Genomic DNA, 15,661 nt, shown 5'->3' on the forward strand with positions numbered 1-15,661 from the left:
TTGTTTTTTTTTTTTAACGCAATACACTTAAGTGAATTGAAAAGATCGGTATTTTCAGTGTTTGTCTGGCTGAACAGAGAGAGAATATAAAGGTCAGCATGTATGTTAGAAGTTCCATGGGCCAGAGTGGTCACTCTGTCCATACTACACGCAATATAGGGTGTATATTCCACAGCAGTGACATGCAGTGATGGTTACAAGACAGCCATTACTAACATATATGCAGTAGACTTGCAACTGTAAAACATCACAAAAACAATTAATTAGCAAGAGGTCTTGCTACTACATCTACTCATAAAGACAATAAAAGAGAGTTGCTGATACAGTATTTTTTGCCCAGGAAGGTGACAAGAGCACCCAACAAATTGGAGGGAAACAGCTACTCTTGGTTTTGCATCTCTCTACTACATGCCATTAAATTACAAGATCTATTCCAAGATTAGAGTCATGTCCTACAAGTCAGTACCTGACCAGTTAAGTTCATGCCGTTTTTTTTTTTTTTTTTTTTTTTTAATAAAGACTTCTTGTTAACCGATTCCATGATTCCAAATCAAATATAGAAAGTTCTTACTGATGGATGTTCTTACTTTAAAAATGGAAATGGTACCTTTAAAAATAGAAACTTGACCTGAAAGGTCTTTCACACCTCACTAAAAACAGTAATTTGGGCAACTAGAATTCAGTTGCCAAATCTGTAGATGGGCCATCCCCAGAGAAGCCAATAGGGCATGACTAACAGCTGCACAAAAATTGATTACAGCAATACATACAAGATAGCTCCTGTAAATGGCACCGCTACATTTGTTATTCTTTGCAGATAGGGGAGACACTGTCCACAGCCTCATTTCATGCTTTATTGAATGCACCAGGCAGCTTTACTGTTCAACATCCAGGTACCAGTTTTGAACCACCATAAGCACTTATCTTGCAGTCTGAACTTTCTTGCTCCCATAACATCAGCAGTGAGTCCCTGCTGATATCTGGAGGTACTGCAGCATAAGCCTTTCCCCTTGCCTCAAGAAAAGCAACTCAGTGCAGGCTCTTACTAGGAAATCTGTAGTGGAGACTGTATTATCTACGTTCTCTTCAGGAAAGTTTTATAGACTGACCATTATCTATCTTATCAAAAAGAAAATCTGTCACTGAATTTGCCCACTATGTCCCCAATTACAATAATTAAGCAAAATCAGCAGCACTCAAAGCAACTGAGAGGGAGGAGGACAGAAAGAAGGATGGCTACACAACAGATGAGTAAAAAGAAACAAGTATGTATTGCTATGATTCCACACAGCCTAACTGAAAATAAAATACATTCATTCTGATAATGAAAAGTACATCTGACAATGGAAAAATGTCACTGAGAAAACTTTAGATGGAGCTTACACTGGAAATCAAACTGTATTAAAGAAAAATCTGGGAAAAAATTGCTTGATGAAGAAAGAAACATTGGTCAAACTTTTGCAGTTTGCACTAAGGAGAACACGATCACACATAATAAAGCCAGAGACTCTAAACAGCTGCAGGGCCAATACAGCACTTGTTAGTTCAGATACAGAACAGGGACAGCCATAACTGGTGTTCAATATCTTTGTACTTCAACAATGGTGTGCTACTCCTCCTGGCACAGGGACACATTACACACAGACACAACACTGTGTTTTGTTCCAACAGCTACACACCAGAGAACCAACTGATGTAGAAAGGGATATTGTAAACAGAAACAATACAACCCTATCTAGGAGTAGTGAGATCCAAACAATGGTACTTCCTTCAGAAGAGCATGCTGTATTCATAGTGGTCATATGCTGTTCTGATGCACATGTTGGAGTAACCTAGAGAAATGCCACTCAAATCAATGGAGTGTGGAATAGGAGTGAGTCCAGACCATATAGCATCACTTCAATGTATAAACATATTTGAAATTCAGTGTATATACCTAGAACACCATATTATTTGGTCCACTAAGTACTGCATCCTCTTCTAGCAATGACCAGTATTTCTGGCTTAAATGGAAAAGCAATTGCTATTGAACAATGCACTATGCTGTACATGAAGACAAGCAACTGCATCAGCAGAATCCATCTTAAACCCTGAAACAGAAGAGACACTTACAAAGTCCCCCAAAATCTCAACTGTATTAACGAGGAAATGCACTGGGCTTTTTTAATCTTGTTTTTGTTCTGGAAAAGAGGGACAGAGAATTTACTCTTTGGGTACTTTGCCAAAAAAGTTTTTTCTAAAATAAACACACTGCTCAAGGATACATTGGAATAGGACTCACATATTTCTATAATGTTAGTCCAGTTTTTCCCACCCCTTCCAGTCTGATATTACCCTTCCAAATCTATGGCTGACCAGTAATTTCCCACCAAAACAACTTTCTGTTAGTTTTCCACTTCAGCACAAACAAGATGTCATATGCTTGCTCACTCCCTGTCAGTCTACTGCAGGCTTAACAGCTCCCAGATTCTCTGCCACGAAGCAAAGAATCTGGTAGCCCAAATTCTAGCAACAAAGTTCAAGGCTTCCTGCATGGGGGAAGATGGCAGAGCTCCCTGAGCTCCTATTCAAGATCTGGTAAGCCTGGGACAGAATGTTATACAGTGGGAACTTCCTGGAAACAGGCAGATGCTTGGTTTGAGAAAAGCCAACATCAAAACTCTTTGGAATTTACTTTCAGGGGAAGCGTTAAGATAAAAATAATGTCATTTTCATGCTGAATCTGACTGCAAAGGTTTTCTTAACATTGATGCTTCCCACAGAAAGAAAATGCCATGTCTCAAGCAGTTTTAGCTGTAACTCATATCCTGCTGGGACCAATAGCTTCTCTGCATGTAACTGATTACAGGAAGATTTATCAGAATTTTATCTGGATCTTGTTGCCATTAAAACAATACAGTAAATTAAAAAAGAAATTATTTACTGTGACATAAGCATCAAGAGTTTCATGGCTTGAACTGCTACTTCATGGTCCTTGTCCAGAGGCATGGACACAATTCGATCCTAATGGATGTAAAATGACAATAAAAAGATGTAACATGTTTTGTTCTCAATAAACATATATTTTTGCTACAGCTAGATCATCTACACCAGTAGAGCAGAGATTTATTTTTATTTCAGCAGCTATTTCCTAAGAGACACAAGGCAACTTGATTACTACCAAGTAGTTCCCCAGCCCCTGAAAATTAACAGCATGTTAATTTTTTAACTGAATTAATCATGCAGTAATATGTTGGTTTTTTTTTTCAGATGTAATGTATGCGTTCACAAGAAATCAACTACAGTCTACAAATTAAAAGTGACTGACAAGTTGCTTCCAAAATGTTACTACTGACACTTCAATATGTTAAATGGAGGTAAGCCTCAAATTACAAGCATTATATAATCAGTTTCTCCCACCAAAAATAAAGTGCATGTACCTACACATTACAGAAGCCAGTGCTTTGCTGGAAAGATAATTAGGAATTGAGTCATAAAGGTGCTTCATGAAACAGCAGCAATACTCCTGACTTCTAAAGTTCACATTATTACAACTTGGTGCATATACAAACACCTCAGAAACACGGTAGTTTTCCTGTCCTGTGTACCCAAAGACTCAGTCTGCAGCGCAGCTTGTATCTTTAAGGCACATTAAACTTTCAAGCTTGTTTCAAGACTAATCGCTTCCTCAATAAACATATCATTTCTAAATGTCTAAATCCATTTTACTTTGCATCTTCCTTTTTCTAACAGCCCAGATGTAAGGTGTGGAAGTCCATGAATCCTGAGTTTGAAAGCTCAAGGGTAACAGAGGGAGCACATGAAATACAGCTTATTGAAAATGGATTGATGATCACGTATTTACATTTCCCATCATTAAGGAAGTGGGATTTCAACTCTGGGAGATGTCCAATCAGTCTGCATCTGCTGCTTGGATTTCTTTTGTTTCAACAAGGAGGAGGAGTTTGGTTTGGTTTGTGGGTTTTTTTGTTTTGTTTTTGAGTGTGTTTTTGGGTTTGTTGTTGTTTTTTGATGTTCTATTTGGGAGGTGGAATTTGCAATAATCCATTTATATATATTACCATCCTCCAAACAAAGAGACATCTCAGTAAAAACAGACTAGAGCTCTTTCATCAGTCTTTGAATACCAAGTTGCTTATGCAGTTTGCAGTTATGCAGAGCTTATAACAAACTCCCTTCAAAAGGAAAGAGAGAACACTACCAAAAAGCTGTTTAAAAAAAAGTTAATCTTACATAGCCATGCTCCAGTCTGAACAATTTCTTCTTAAAATACCAAAATCTGTATATTCTTATTTGACAATAGTCTATGGGTATTTCTTACTATAAACAACCGCTCTGCCATCTGGGTAAGCACTGCACCTTTTGCAAAAAGAACATGAATTACCACATGCAGGCACTGATTATGGACTGATTGAGAGGGACTGTGCTAACAGCTCCTCTTCTCACAGCATCTTGAGATTTCTTATTTACATACCATAAAGACACTGCCCCATTAGGACAAGAATAGCTGACAAAGTCATTACAGAGGGCAGGATTAAAAAAGTAGAAGGCTTATTTCTTGAATGAGTAAGGATGTTGGAATATGATAAAGGTTTATGCATACATGTTGGAATATGATCAAGGCATGTACATACGAAGTCTACAGGGTCAGTGCAGGCACAGAACAAGCTCTCAAAATTTCACAATGTCACATGACTTGTTCAGTTAGGAGATAAAAGATCCCTCTTCAAGAGTCATACTGACATGGTATATCAGCAAAGAGTTATTCCCCTATCAGTGTAATACATTGTCAATCAAATATCTAAGAGCTCAACTAATTATCAAGAATAGCAAAAAAAAAAAAAAAAAAAAAAAACACAAGACCACTGGAGTATCAAACTCCTTCCCACCTTCCAAAGTTCTTTTTTAAAAAGTCTGGGCCATTCTGGATAAATGATGGAGGTAATAGTGCACGTTTACATCATTCTGTGCATAAATAACCTGAAGTGAAACAGAAAATTCCACAGAAGCAGAAGGAAACACCTCTGCGAAATTCCTTCAGCCACTCAGTCAAGCAGGCTGTTTCTGCAATACTCTAAGCTTCTGTCAGTCAAAGGAACGGGGAGATGAACTCTGACCAAAAGCATCACAGCCTGTGTATATACCCAACCCAGACTTAAATAACGAACAAACCAGCAATCTATTTACCTTGAATCTGCTAGTAAAGAGATCCATCTTGGAAACAAGTTCTTTTCTGCTGTAAATTCCCTGCAGTCCCAAAAGACACTTCAACCGCACTTCAGCTTGCTATAAGAGAAAGAGAAATCCACTAATATGTTATCTCCGATGTTATTTATTATTGGCATATATACTAAGAGCTCCATGCAGGTGCCTGAAGCACATTACCTAAATGCTACCTCGTTTTCTTTATTAGTGATATCAGTATTCCACACTTTGCATACCTCTTTCCCTCTCTCCGAGAAAGCCTACAGTGAGCCAAATGTGAAAATGACATAAATGCTTGTTAGGCTCCCTAAAATTCAAAGAAACTCTCCAAAACATAATAGTTAATACAAGCAACGGAGTGCAAAAGACAGTCATCCATTTAAATATATACAAATACAAGATTACAGATGACCTACTTAATACCATCAGCACTCTTCTATACAATCAACTTTGTTCACCTCCTTTCAATGTCTGACTCAGTCAACAGTTACACCTCTACAACAAGGACTCCAAGAAATTCAAGCCCAGCAAAACTCCCCAAGGAAGAAATACATCTTAGAAATGCACCAGCTTATAATTATTGATTCTCATAGAACCAAAGATCACAGAATACAGTGGGCTAGAGGAGACCTTAAAGATCATGTAGTTTCAATCCCACTGCCATTGGCAGGGTTGCCAGCCATTGGCTCAGCATGTAACCTACAAACACCTCCAGGGATGGGGCATCCACAGCTACTCTGGGCAGCCTGTGCCAGTGTCTCATCACCCTCTGAGTAAAAAATTTCTTCTGAAATTTCTTGTCTAATTTCAACCTACCCTATTTTATCTGAAAATCATTACCCTTTGTCTAATCACAGCACTCCTGGATAGAGTGTCCCTTCACACCTTTCCTGCAGACCCCCTTTAGGTACTGGATGGATGCCATTAGGTCTCCTTGGAGCCTTCCCTTCTTTAGGCTCAACAAGATCAGCTCCCACAACTTCTCCTCACAGAAGAAGAGCTCCAGCCCTCTGATAATCTCTGCGGCTCATCCTGTGGACGTGCTCCAACAGCTCCATGTCCTTTTCATGCTTGAGACCCCAGATCTGGATGCAGTGCTCTAGATGGGGTCTCAAAAGAGCAAAGCAGAAGGGGATAGTCATCTCCGTTGCCCTGCTGGCTACCCTTCTTCTAATGCAGCCCAGGATACACGTGGCCTTCTGGACTGCAAGTGCACAGTGCCAGCTCATATTGAGCTTTTCATCCACCAACACCACCAAGTCCTTCTCCTGCTCTCCATGCACTCATCACCCAGCCTGTATACACATCTGAGATTTCTCTGAGGTGCAGGGTGCAGGACCTTGCACTTGGCTGTACTGAACTGCATAAGCGTTGCAAGGGCCCACCTCTCAAGTTGGTCAAGGTCCCTCAGGATGGCATCCCTCCCCTCCAGCATGTTATAGATACAAGCACTGCTCTGAAAGTAATGCATGCTATTTTATTATGTTGACCTAGGATGGCAGAGGTGGATATTACTGGTATGGCAGTACAGGTTGAAACTTACTGCTAATATTCTCCTACATTTTGTTGCTGTGCAACAGATGGCAGCAGTGGAGCAGTCTGCCAAAATGGTGTCTGACGTAGAAGTGTGTCTAACATGGAAGCAAGGGTATGTCACTACTCCAAGATAAATGCCAGTCCATGGAATAGCAACACGTGAATTCCCCAGGAATGAAAAAGTTCAAGACACAGTTCTTGGCAGGTAAAGTGATGTGTGCTGTCCTTTGAGAAAAGGGTGATTCTTCTGGATTTCCTGGAACTCAGATAAACCATCAACTCCAGCAGCTCCATTCCAATGCTGACTAAGCTGAAGGCTCAAACTTACAGAGTCAGGCCAGAGAAGACAACCTTTCTCTTGCAGCACAATAATAACAGGCCTCATATCAGTCTGAAGACCATGAAGCACATTGCCAGTCTTGGCTGGACTGTCCCACCAAACTCAGTGTGTAGTCCAGATCTGGCATCTTCTGACATCTGTCTATTCAGGCCAATGAAAGACAGACTGCGTGGGTAACATTTTCCCAGCAGTGATGCTATTACAGCAGCTGTGAAGCACTGGATCACCTCAGCTGGTGAAGACTTTTATGAGCATGGCATGCAGGCTCTTCTTGTTTTTCACTAGCAAAAATGCATAGCTAATGGTTGTGACTATGTTCACAGAATGTCCAGGGTTGAAAGTGACTTCAAGGATCATGAATCTCCAACCCCGCTGCCACATGCAGGGCCACCAACCTCCCCATTTAATACTAGACCAGGCTGCCCAGGGCCCCATCCAACCTGGCCTTGAACACCTCCAGGGACAGGGCATCCACAACCTCCCTGGGCAGCCTGTTCCAGTACCTCACCACTCTCTCTGTAAAGAACTTCCCCCTGACATCCAACCTAAATCTTCCCTCCGTCAACTCAAAACCATTTCCCCTTGTCCTGCTACTATCTACCCTTGTAAAGAGTTGATTCTCCTCCTGTTTGTAGGCTCCCTTTAGGTACTGAAAGGCTGCAGTGAGGTCACCCCGCAGCCTTCTCTTCTCCAGACTGAACAAGCCCAGCTCCCTGAACCTGTCTTTGTAGGGGAGTTGTTCCAGCCCCCTGATCATCTTTGTGGCCCACCTCTGGACCCTCTCCAACAGCTCTCTGTCTTTCTTGTACTGGAGGTTCCAGACCTGGACACAGTACTCCAGAATTTATTGAAGGTGTCCCCTGTCATTAGTACTCCTGCTTCACAGATGTCTCAAAAGAAGAGGACTTCTCTTTATCCAGCTTTTAAATCATCTCCTGTGCATCACTAAACCTTTCAACTGACTGAAGCTTTAGATGTCATTAAGGAAGTTATTTTGAGGATCTAACAGAATTATCACAGTGTTCCTTAAAAACAAAACAGCAGGGATATCTGCCAACACTGTAGGCCTTGAATCAGTCTCTTCATTAATTCTTCCTGCTAACCACAGCAGCAAGAAAAATTAAGGAAATCTAAGAACGGCGGCAACCTACACATAGGCTATCTATTACTACAAGTTCCAGTTCAACTCTTAGGATGGAAAGCAAAAGGATGACATCTTGTAGCAAGGTTTGACCAAAAATTTTGCATAAGGCAACTATTTACTAGAAAAACAGAGTGAAATATCCATAGATGATAATGAATACTACTCTCTAAACATGCATGTGATAAACCAGCCATATATATTTTCCAAACTGCGTTCACCTTTAAAGTTAAAGACCTAGTTTGAGGAAGAGAACCTCGTCCCACCTTACTGCTTCCTACAGCCTTAAGTCCTACACAATATGCAACTCCACTCAGTCTCAGCTTGTTACCTATAATCGCCTACTGCCAGGAGTGGCACAGGCTGGAGCACTGCACACTGCTCAGCCAGTGTGCTACAATCCTCATTTCAGCTGTCCTCAGTATCTTACCATGAGCTTTTCCTTAAGAACAGAGACATTTTTGGTGGATAGGGACTTTTTCGTTTTGTTTTTACGTTTCTAATGATTTGTTGGATGGTCATGTAGTTCTTGGAGAACAGCTAACAATTAGTGACAGTGAAGGGAAATGATATAAGCACATCTTCATTCAGGATACTCTGAACATATATCATCCTTTGACTGTATCATAGTATATTTTGCCCCAGACTACAAAGACTGCCAGCAAGACAGGGAGCAGCTCTACTGACATCAAAGAGCTTTACATGGACTCCAGCACTGCTTAGACAAACTCAGTTACAAGATTACAGTGTTGCTCCTATCCAAGAGATGGGGCTATTCAGTAAGCCTTATAAGTACAGGCTAGATCATGGACGATTTTACAAGGTCAGGCTGAGTAACTGCTCCTCTTCAACACTCTCCAAACAACAGGTCAAGAAAAACAGGTCTACTTTTGAAATACTGAAGTGTGAAGAAAATTCAGCTTACCTACCCTGTCAAGGTAAAACACAGTTTAAAAAAAAAATTGCTCCCCTTCCCCAAAAAAATGTCAGCATGCATACAGAAATATGATCTTTGGAAAGAAAACCATCATGTTAACATGAACATTTGAAGACAGAATTTCAGAAATTGTTAGAACAATGGGATCTGTTTTACAGTCATGTTGCTTGGGAGACAAAAGTTCTTGAGATTTGCCAGGAGTATCACATGATCAAGACAAGTTAATTTCAACAAAAATTTGCCCTGAAGACAAATCTAGATTAGCATGTTGGGAGGTCTCAAGTATGAGTGTGTGCATGTGCACAAGCATCTCCATTCTCAATGCTTTTGCCTTCTTCTCCGCTGGTTTTCCCTTCCATTTTCCCCATCCTTACTCTTCAACATCTCAATTTTTCTGGTGTTTAACTCTTAACTTCTTCCACAGCACTTCCATTTAATCTGATTGCTGACTTAGTAGCTATATACCATCTTTGAAGAACACTAATGCCTTTGAGCTTATAAAATTATTACATAAAATTGTCCAATTGCGCGTGGCAGTCAAGCTTATTGTCAAGCTTTAGAAAAATAAAGTTATGTTATTTCTAGTAGATGAACATAAACTACTTGAAAATGTATCTTTTCTGAAAATGCACTTTTCTGAAACTGTTATTGAGCCAAAGAGGGATGTTGATATACAACTTAAGGATGTATCACCACTGAATTTGGAAAATCCTCTTGCACCCAGACAATAGTCTTTAACATAAAAATACAATGTTTCAAATTGAGGTATGATGGCAAAGCAGTATGTCATGGGGAAGAATGACTACATTCAAATTAAACATTTTAAGACAAAACATTAACTTTATACTATTTTTTTCCTCCTTAAAGACTCCCAAGTGACTGAACTTAATATCTGTTCACAACACTGCAGATGACCCTGGCCAGATTTTCCCCACAGTTAGGAGACTTCTGTGGTGGTTCAACTCTGCAGTCTGAGTTGTTTGACAAACATCTCTATGGAATATTCTAAAAGCAAACTGGCTCCAGAAGATATCAGCTTCTTACTGCCCACCACCATCAAGGCAGAATGGGCACACTTATTAAGGATGTAATCTTCAAAAATTACTTCTTATTCTCAGTTTGATAATTCTCCTAACTGAACATACACTAAAAAGATATTCTGATGAGATAAAATTAATGCAGAAAAAGACAAAAGACAAAATCTTGAATGTAGATTTGCTGCTTCTGAAAATTTACCTTTAAAGAAATAGCAGAAAGCAGAGAAATAAGAGGCTTTGTGCTCCCCCTTCTGGCTTCGTGGTAAGCTACAATTTTGTTTACAGAACACATATCTAAAACTAACACAAAACAGAATTTATACATATTTTAAAAGGTAGCCTGCAGTAGTTCACTGTGACAATTTCAGTAAATAACCATTCATGATAAATATCTCTATCTTTCTCAAATCTGTCACGTGTTTTAAAACCATGAAAACAGCTTAAGTTTTAGGATTCTTCCAAATCAAAAGTATTCCCATCTACTGCCCCCATACTGAAGAAAAATTAAAAACTTTACCTTATCATACAGCATCCATCCAATGTATTTTAAGTAGCTATCATTTAAAAAAACATCTGGGTATGTTTTAATCCAGTTGCCAATTTCTTCAATGCAAGTAGCTCGTATCTCAGGGACCACATCACTGTGAAATTATAAAAATATAATATTAATAAATTAACATGCCTAATACACATTAAAATATTATTTGTAATATTCTTTCCTGGAATTGCTGAAGTATACACAATCCAACAGATTAAAAATACATTTATATTAGTGCTCCAAGTTAGCCTTCAGTCAACAACTAAGCCACTTTTAGCTACGCATTTCACAGAATCATCACTGTGAAGTTGTAGATACTGTCTCAATCACAAATGTACAGCTCTGCAGCCAGCAGGCAAAATTTAAGAAGCAAACTCTATAGAGGTCATTTGCTAAATGCAAATTGCTTAGAGTAATGTAACTGCTATATTTTCCTGGACAACATCAGTGCCCCTACGACACTTAACATGATTCTATGTCTGAATCATCTAAGCAAGAGCCTTTTGAGAATGTAGATACACCTCACAACTCTATTTTATTCTTACCGGTAGCGACTTAGAAACATCCCTTTGAAAATAGCATGCATCATGTTCTGTATCTCCACAAGCTTCTGATCATACTGAAACAGAAAAAGAATTGAATGCTTCAATTCACTTCACATGAAAAATCTGCATCAGTGCACTTACAGCACCGCTGTGGTCCAAATCACTATTACTTACTCATGATACCAACACAAAATGAGAGGTTTCTACACAGACAATTGACCTTTTTGCTGCTTCATACTGATAAAAGATTTATTAGGTACCAACCACAAGCCTTGATAGAAAACACCAAATATTTTTGATATGGTGAGTCTTCTTGCATCAACACAAAGCACAACTAGTATGCTATCTTCACATACAGGTTTAAATTCTCCTTTTATGCACTTTAACAGAGACGGAAGAGAGGCAGACCAAAGAATTTTCAGAATGGGCCTAATACCACAACGAGCATGTCTTTTAACGAAGTCCAGAACATCCAGCTTTGAAATGCTGGAAATATGTTGCTTAAGGTAAACATTTTTTCATCAATAGTATCAGAAAGGGTGACAAAATTGGTTCTATTTCACCCTAACATGACATTTTGTCTGTTTTTCCTGTAAGATCAAGATATTAAAAAATCTGATCTCACCAAACTTCTTCCTAAGGAAAAGGGGCTGCTTCTATACCAGAAGAATCCTTGGACATTCAAAGCAAAGAACACAGGTAAACAGCTCTAAAGTGACGAGTAAGAGCTATCCTTGACTGCCATACACTGAGCTACCTCAGTGCAGATTTATTTCTTGTAGTCAAAGTCCTGCCTCTGGAGGTGATAAGGAGGCATTTGACTGAGCAGAGAAGAAACAACAGAAACTAAGTACAAGATAGATACAGGTCACGTTATGACCATTTTTACAACATTTTACTTATCGAGAGGTGACAGCTATCCCATGTCCTTTTTCATTCGTTTCACATGTTGAAATTTAGTTAAAGACCTACAACTTTAACTTCTAATATGCATAAACATATGAACTGCACTTCCACACCAGAGCTCCTAAAGAAATTGCACGTGCATGTAAACCTGGATTTGTGTAGGGATCAAAGGCTAACAAAGCATTTAGGACAGACATTACAAGTTAACAGTATATAGGACAGTTATCACCTTAGTAACTTTTATTAAGCTTAATCTAGGCAGGCAAAAATGCTCTGCAGTATGCATTAGATAAGGATATAAACCTCAAAGAACTATAGCAACTCAGAAATAAGCAGTCAGCAATCCTACGTTTTACATCTTCACTCATCTCCCATACAAAACACCTGCCTAACCTCTTTCCTTTTTCTCTCTAGCTGGTCAAGTCTGTAATTGGTCTTCTTGCCACTTATCCTGTTCTTTTCCACTTCATATAATCGCTGAGCATTGTGCTTGTTGACATCAAGGTTCAGATGCACGCTTATAACTGCAGTCAGAAGTTTCATTGCTGTAAAGGAAACAAACCCAACATATTCAGCTTAGCTCAGATGTATATAACAAATACATCCACCACTTTACCACAAAAAGCATAAGGCTAGCCAAACCCAGTTTATTATCCACAACAGAAATAACACTACATTAAAGTAATTTGTTTTAAAATACAGTGTTTTAAAGGCAGATGATGATCAAAAGGAAAATGTAGTATATTACTGGCGATTTACACTTTTGGCAACAGTTCACTGGCTTGTCAGAGATGTAATTTACTGGGCAAGACTCGTCTTAGTTTAAGTAATTCCATCTGCAAAAGAATCTAGAGCTGGGTAATAGGTATGTTTCAGTTTTAAAAAAAAAGTGAAGCAGGTCCCCCAAAAAGGCTGGCAATCTTAACACTTTACTTGAATTAACAAAACTTTTTGTTCCTTTAAGAACACATTGGCTTGTATATATTTCAAGTGGTTTTCTGAGCCTCTGAAGCAAGCAGTGTATTTAGAACAAATTACACATCAGTGTATTTTATGGCAGAGAGATCATGCTGCACCAAATAAAAATGTGGTACAAGCAGTGTTCTTTTCAGCATAGATACCACAAGAACAGCAGCTCGCCAAAGAAAGCTTTCATGGATAATGCATTTAATGCAACCTCAACCTCACTGCATTAATTATTAGAGGGAGGAAAACTATCAACACAGAAAAAGCAGTAACTGATTACAGAGAGATCATGGCTGAATTCTAACGTTAGTCCTCTCAGGTATTAAAGAAAATTTCTTTATAAAGAAAAATCAGTATAAATTAATCATTTTGTTCAGTTACAAATGGGAATAAATAAATTATATTACAGCAATGGACATTAGAAGGAAAGCAGTGTTAATGAAAAAGAAGAGAGCAATTGCTCCAGTGGAGACTTATCAATTTTGGAAAGTTCTGCTTTGTACACAAGTCAAAAAAAAACATATCTATAGCTACTCCATGCATTGCTTTACCTGCCAAAGTGCTCGTGTGTCTAAATGCTCTGATCACAGAGTCTGCTAAGCCTGTAAGCAGTGAGATGATGGTATCCATCAAGTAGCTGTCAAACAGAATGCTGCACTGGCATTGTTGAACAAGTACTGCAATGAATTCACAGAAATTGGCCTTGAACTTCTTCCAGTAAGGTCCTGCTCTGATCACAGGATAGTCTTCATTGCTCTGCACGTGGAAAAAAACAGTAAAGAAGTGTACATGTACATCTCTCCCACTGAACACTAGTTTTGCTGACAGTCAGCTAAATCCTAGCTCCTCTGTAACTTTTCTCACAGTTACTACTACAAAGTAAAGACATGCAACTACGTAACAGGCAAGCACACCTAGAAAGTAGAGTTACACTGTCATGACAGCTCCAAGCTTAAAGCAGCAAATGGGAGGTGGCTGTGAACACATGGAAGAGGACATGTGAAGCCACACACAGTACCGTGAATAACTTTTATTTGCATAAACCATGAGCACTCCTGGCCTCTACTTCCTCACAGGTAGTACAGCAGTATTTCCCCCACACAGCTCTTCCTGTTTCTGCAACTGTATGGTAAAATTCAAGAGGAAACTGATGCAACTGAAAAAGAACTGTAACAGCTAAATTGTTTTTTGGTTGGAAGAGATGGTTGTGCTGGTTTTGACTGAGATCAGAGTTAATTTTCTCTGTAGTAGCTGGTATGGTGCTTTCTTTTGCATTTGTAATGAGAACAGTGGTAATAACACACCAATGATTTACACGTTGCTGAGCAGCGCTTACATTAAATTGAGAACCTTTCTGCTCCTCATGCTGTCTACCAATCAAGGAGGCTGGGGGTACACAAGAAGCTGGGAGGGGACACAGCAAGAACAGCTGATCCTAACAGACCGAAGGGATATGCCATACCACATAGTGTGCTCAGCAATAAAAACTGGCAGAAAGAGACAGGGCTGGAAAAGGGGCACTAGGCAAGATGGAATTTGACTTCCTAAAAAACTGCAACATGCAATGCAGCCCTGCTTTCCTGAAAATGGCTGAACACCTGCCTGCCAATGGGAAGTAGAGAATGAATTCCTTTTTTTGCTTTGCTTTCACCACTTTTGTTTTACCCATTAAACTGTCTTTATCTCAATCCATGAATTTTTCACTTTTACATTTCCATTCTTTCCCCCATCTCACTGAGGGTGGCAGACCAAGTGGCTGTGCAGAGCTGAGCTGTCTATCAGGGTTAAACTACAACAGTGGTTCAACACATAATCACACAGAAGTGTCTTAAAACAAGAGACCTGACAGCAGGAAAGCAGAAACAAACAACTGCAGCATAGGGCAGGATGAGACTATTTTCCTCAGCAGCACTGCCAGCACAAAGAGTTTAATCAGACTACAGTTTGAAAACAAATACTGAGTCATTCACCTGTGCCACCGATGCTGGTACCTAAGTCTCTAAAACCCCCCACACACACAGTAATAGGCAATCTTTCTGATGTTACACAAAGAGCAAGTTATAAATGTGTTCACAGTACATATCTTTAGGTCTTTTCAAACCTTGGTGATTCTATGACTCTATGACCATGCCAGGAAGAAAGCAGACAGATGGCAGACTCAGGAATGCCTGCAACCCAAGGTGTATCAGGAAATATGGAATCTCGTATGTGTTCTTGATCAGGTTACAAGACTTAGTTCAGACTTTACATTAGTAGCAAGTGCCAAGTAAGAAAAGAAAGGAATGCTGCAAGTGACGTATGGGAGGAGTTATTAAAGCTGTTTCTTTTTTTAAAAAAAAATATTCTTCCGATCAAACGTCTGTTTGCAAGAGAATGTCTTTATAAAGAAAGCTTTTGAACGAAACTGTCTGCCAAAAACTCCATGTACCCATGTAAAGGTTGCTGGAAGGGATGGGGAATGCACCAGTCTCTCTAAAACACTATAGGAGGTGGTGCTGCTTATCCAGCAG

General features: G+C 39.3%; 1 protein-coding gene across 5 annotated transcripts in view; it reads right to left on the reverse strand.

The window, feature by feature from the left end:
- LOC116230793 (cohesin subunit SA-2-like) overlaps positions 1 to 15,661 on the reverse strand; it is a 58,383-nt gene that overhangs the window by 29,219 nt on the left and 13,503 nt on the right. For all 5 annotated transcript variants that reach the window (XM_031596161.2, XM_090126364.1, XM_090126356.1 and 2 more), the window contains exons 8-13: positions 13,703 to 13,907; positions 12,579 to 12,730; positions 11,280 to 11,353; positions 10,714 to 10,837; positions 5,188 to 5,286; positions 2,924 to 3,003 (exon numbers count right to left, since the gene is read on the reverse strand). In XM_031596161.2, the coding sequence (XP_031452021.1) occupies positions 2,924 to 3,003; positions 5,188 to 5,286; positions 10,714 to 10,837; positions 11,280 to 11,353; positions 12,579 to 12,730; positions 13,703 to 13,907 (734 nt within the window). The remainder of the gene's footprint in view (positions 1 to 2,923; positions 3,004 to 5,187; positions 5,287 to 10,713; positions 10,838 to 11,279; positions 11,354 to 12,578; positions 12,731 to 13,702; positions 13,908 to 15,661) is intronic.

This window comes from Phasianus colchicus, chromosome 1 (genome assembly GCF_987193195.1).
Source record: "Phasianus colchicus chromosome 1, bPhaCol1.hap1.1, whole genome shotgun sequence".
Classification (NCBI taxonomy): Eukaryota; Metazoa; Chordata; class Aves; order Galliformes; family Phasianidae; genus Phasianus; species Phasianus colchicus.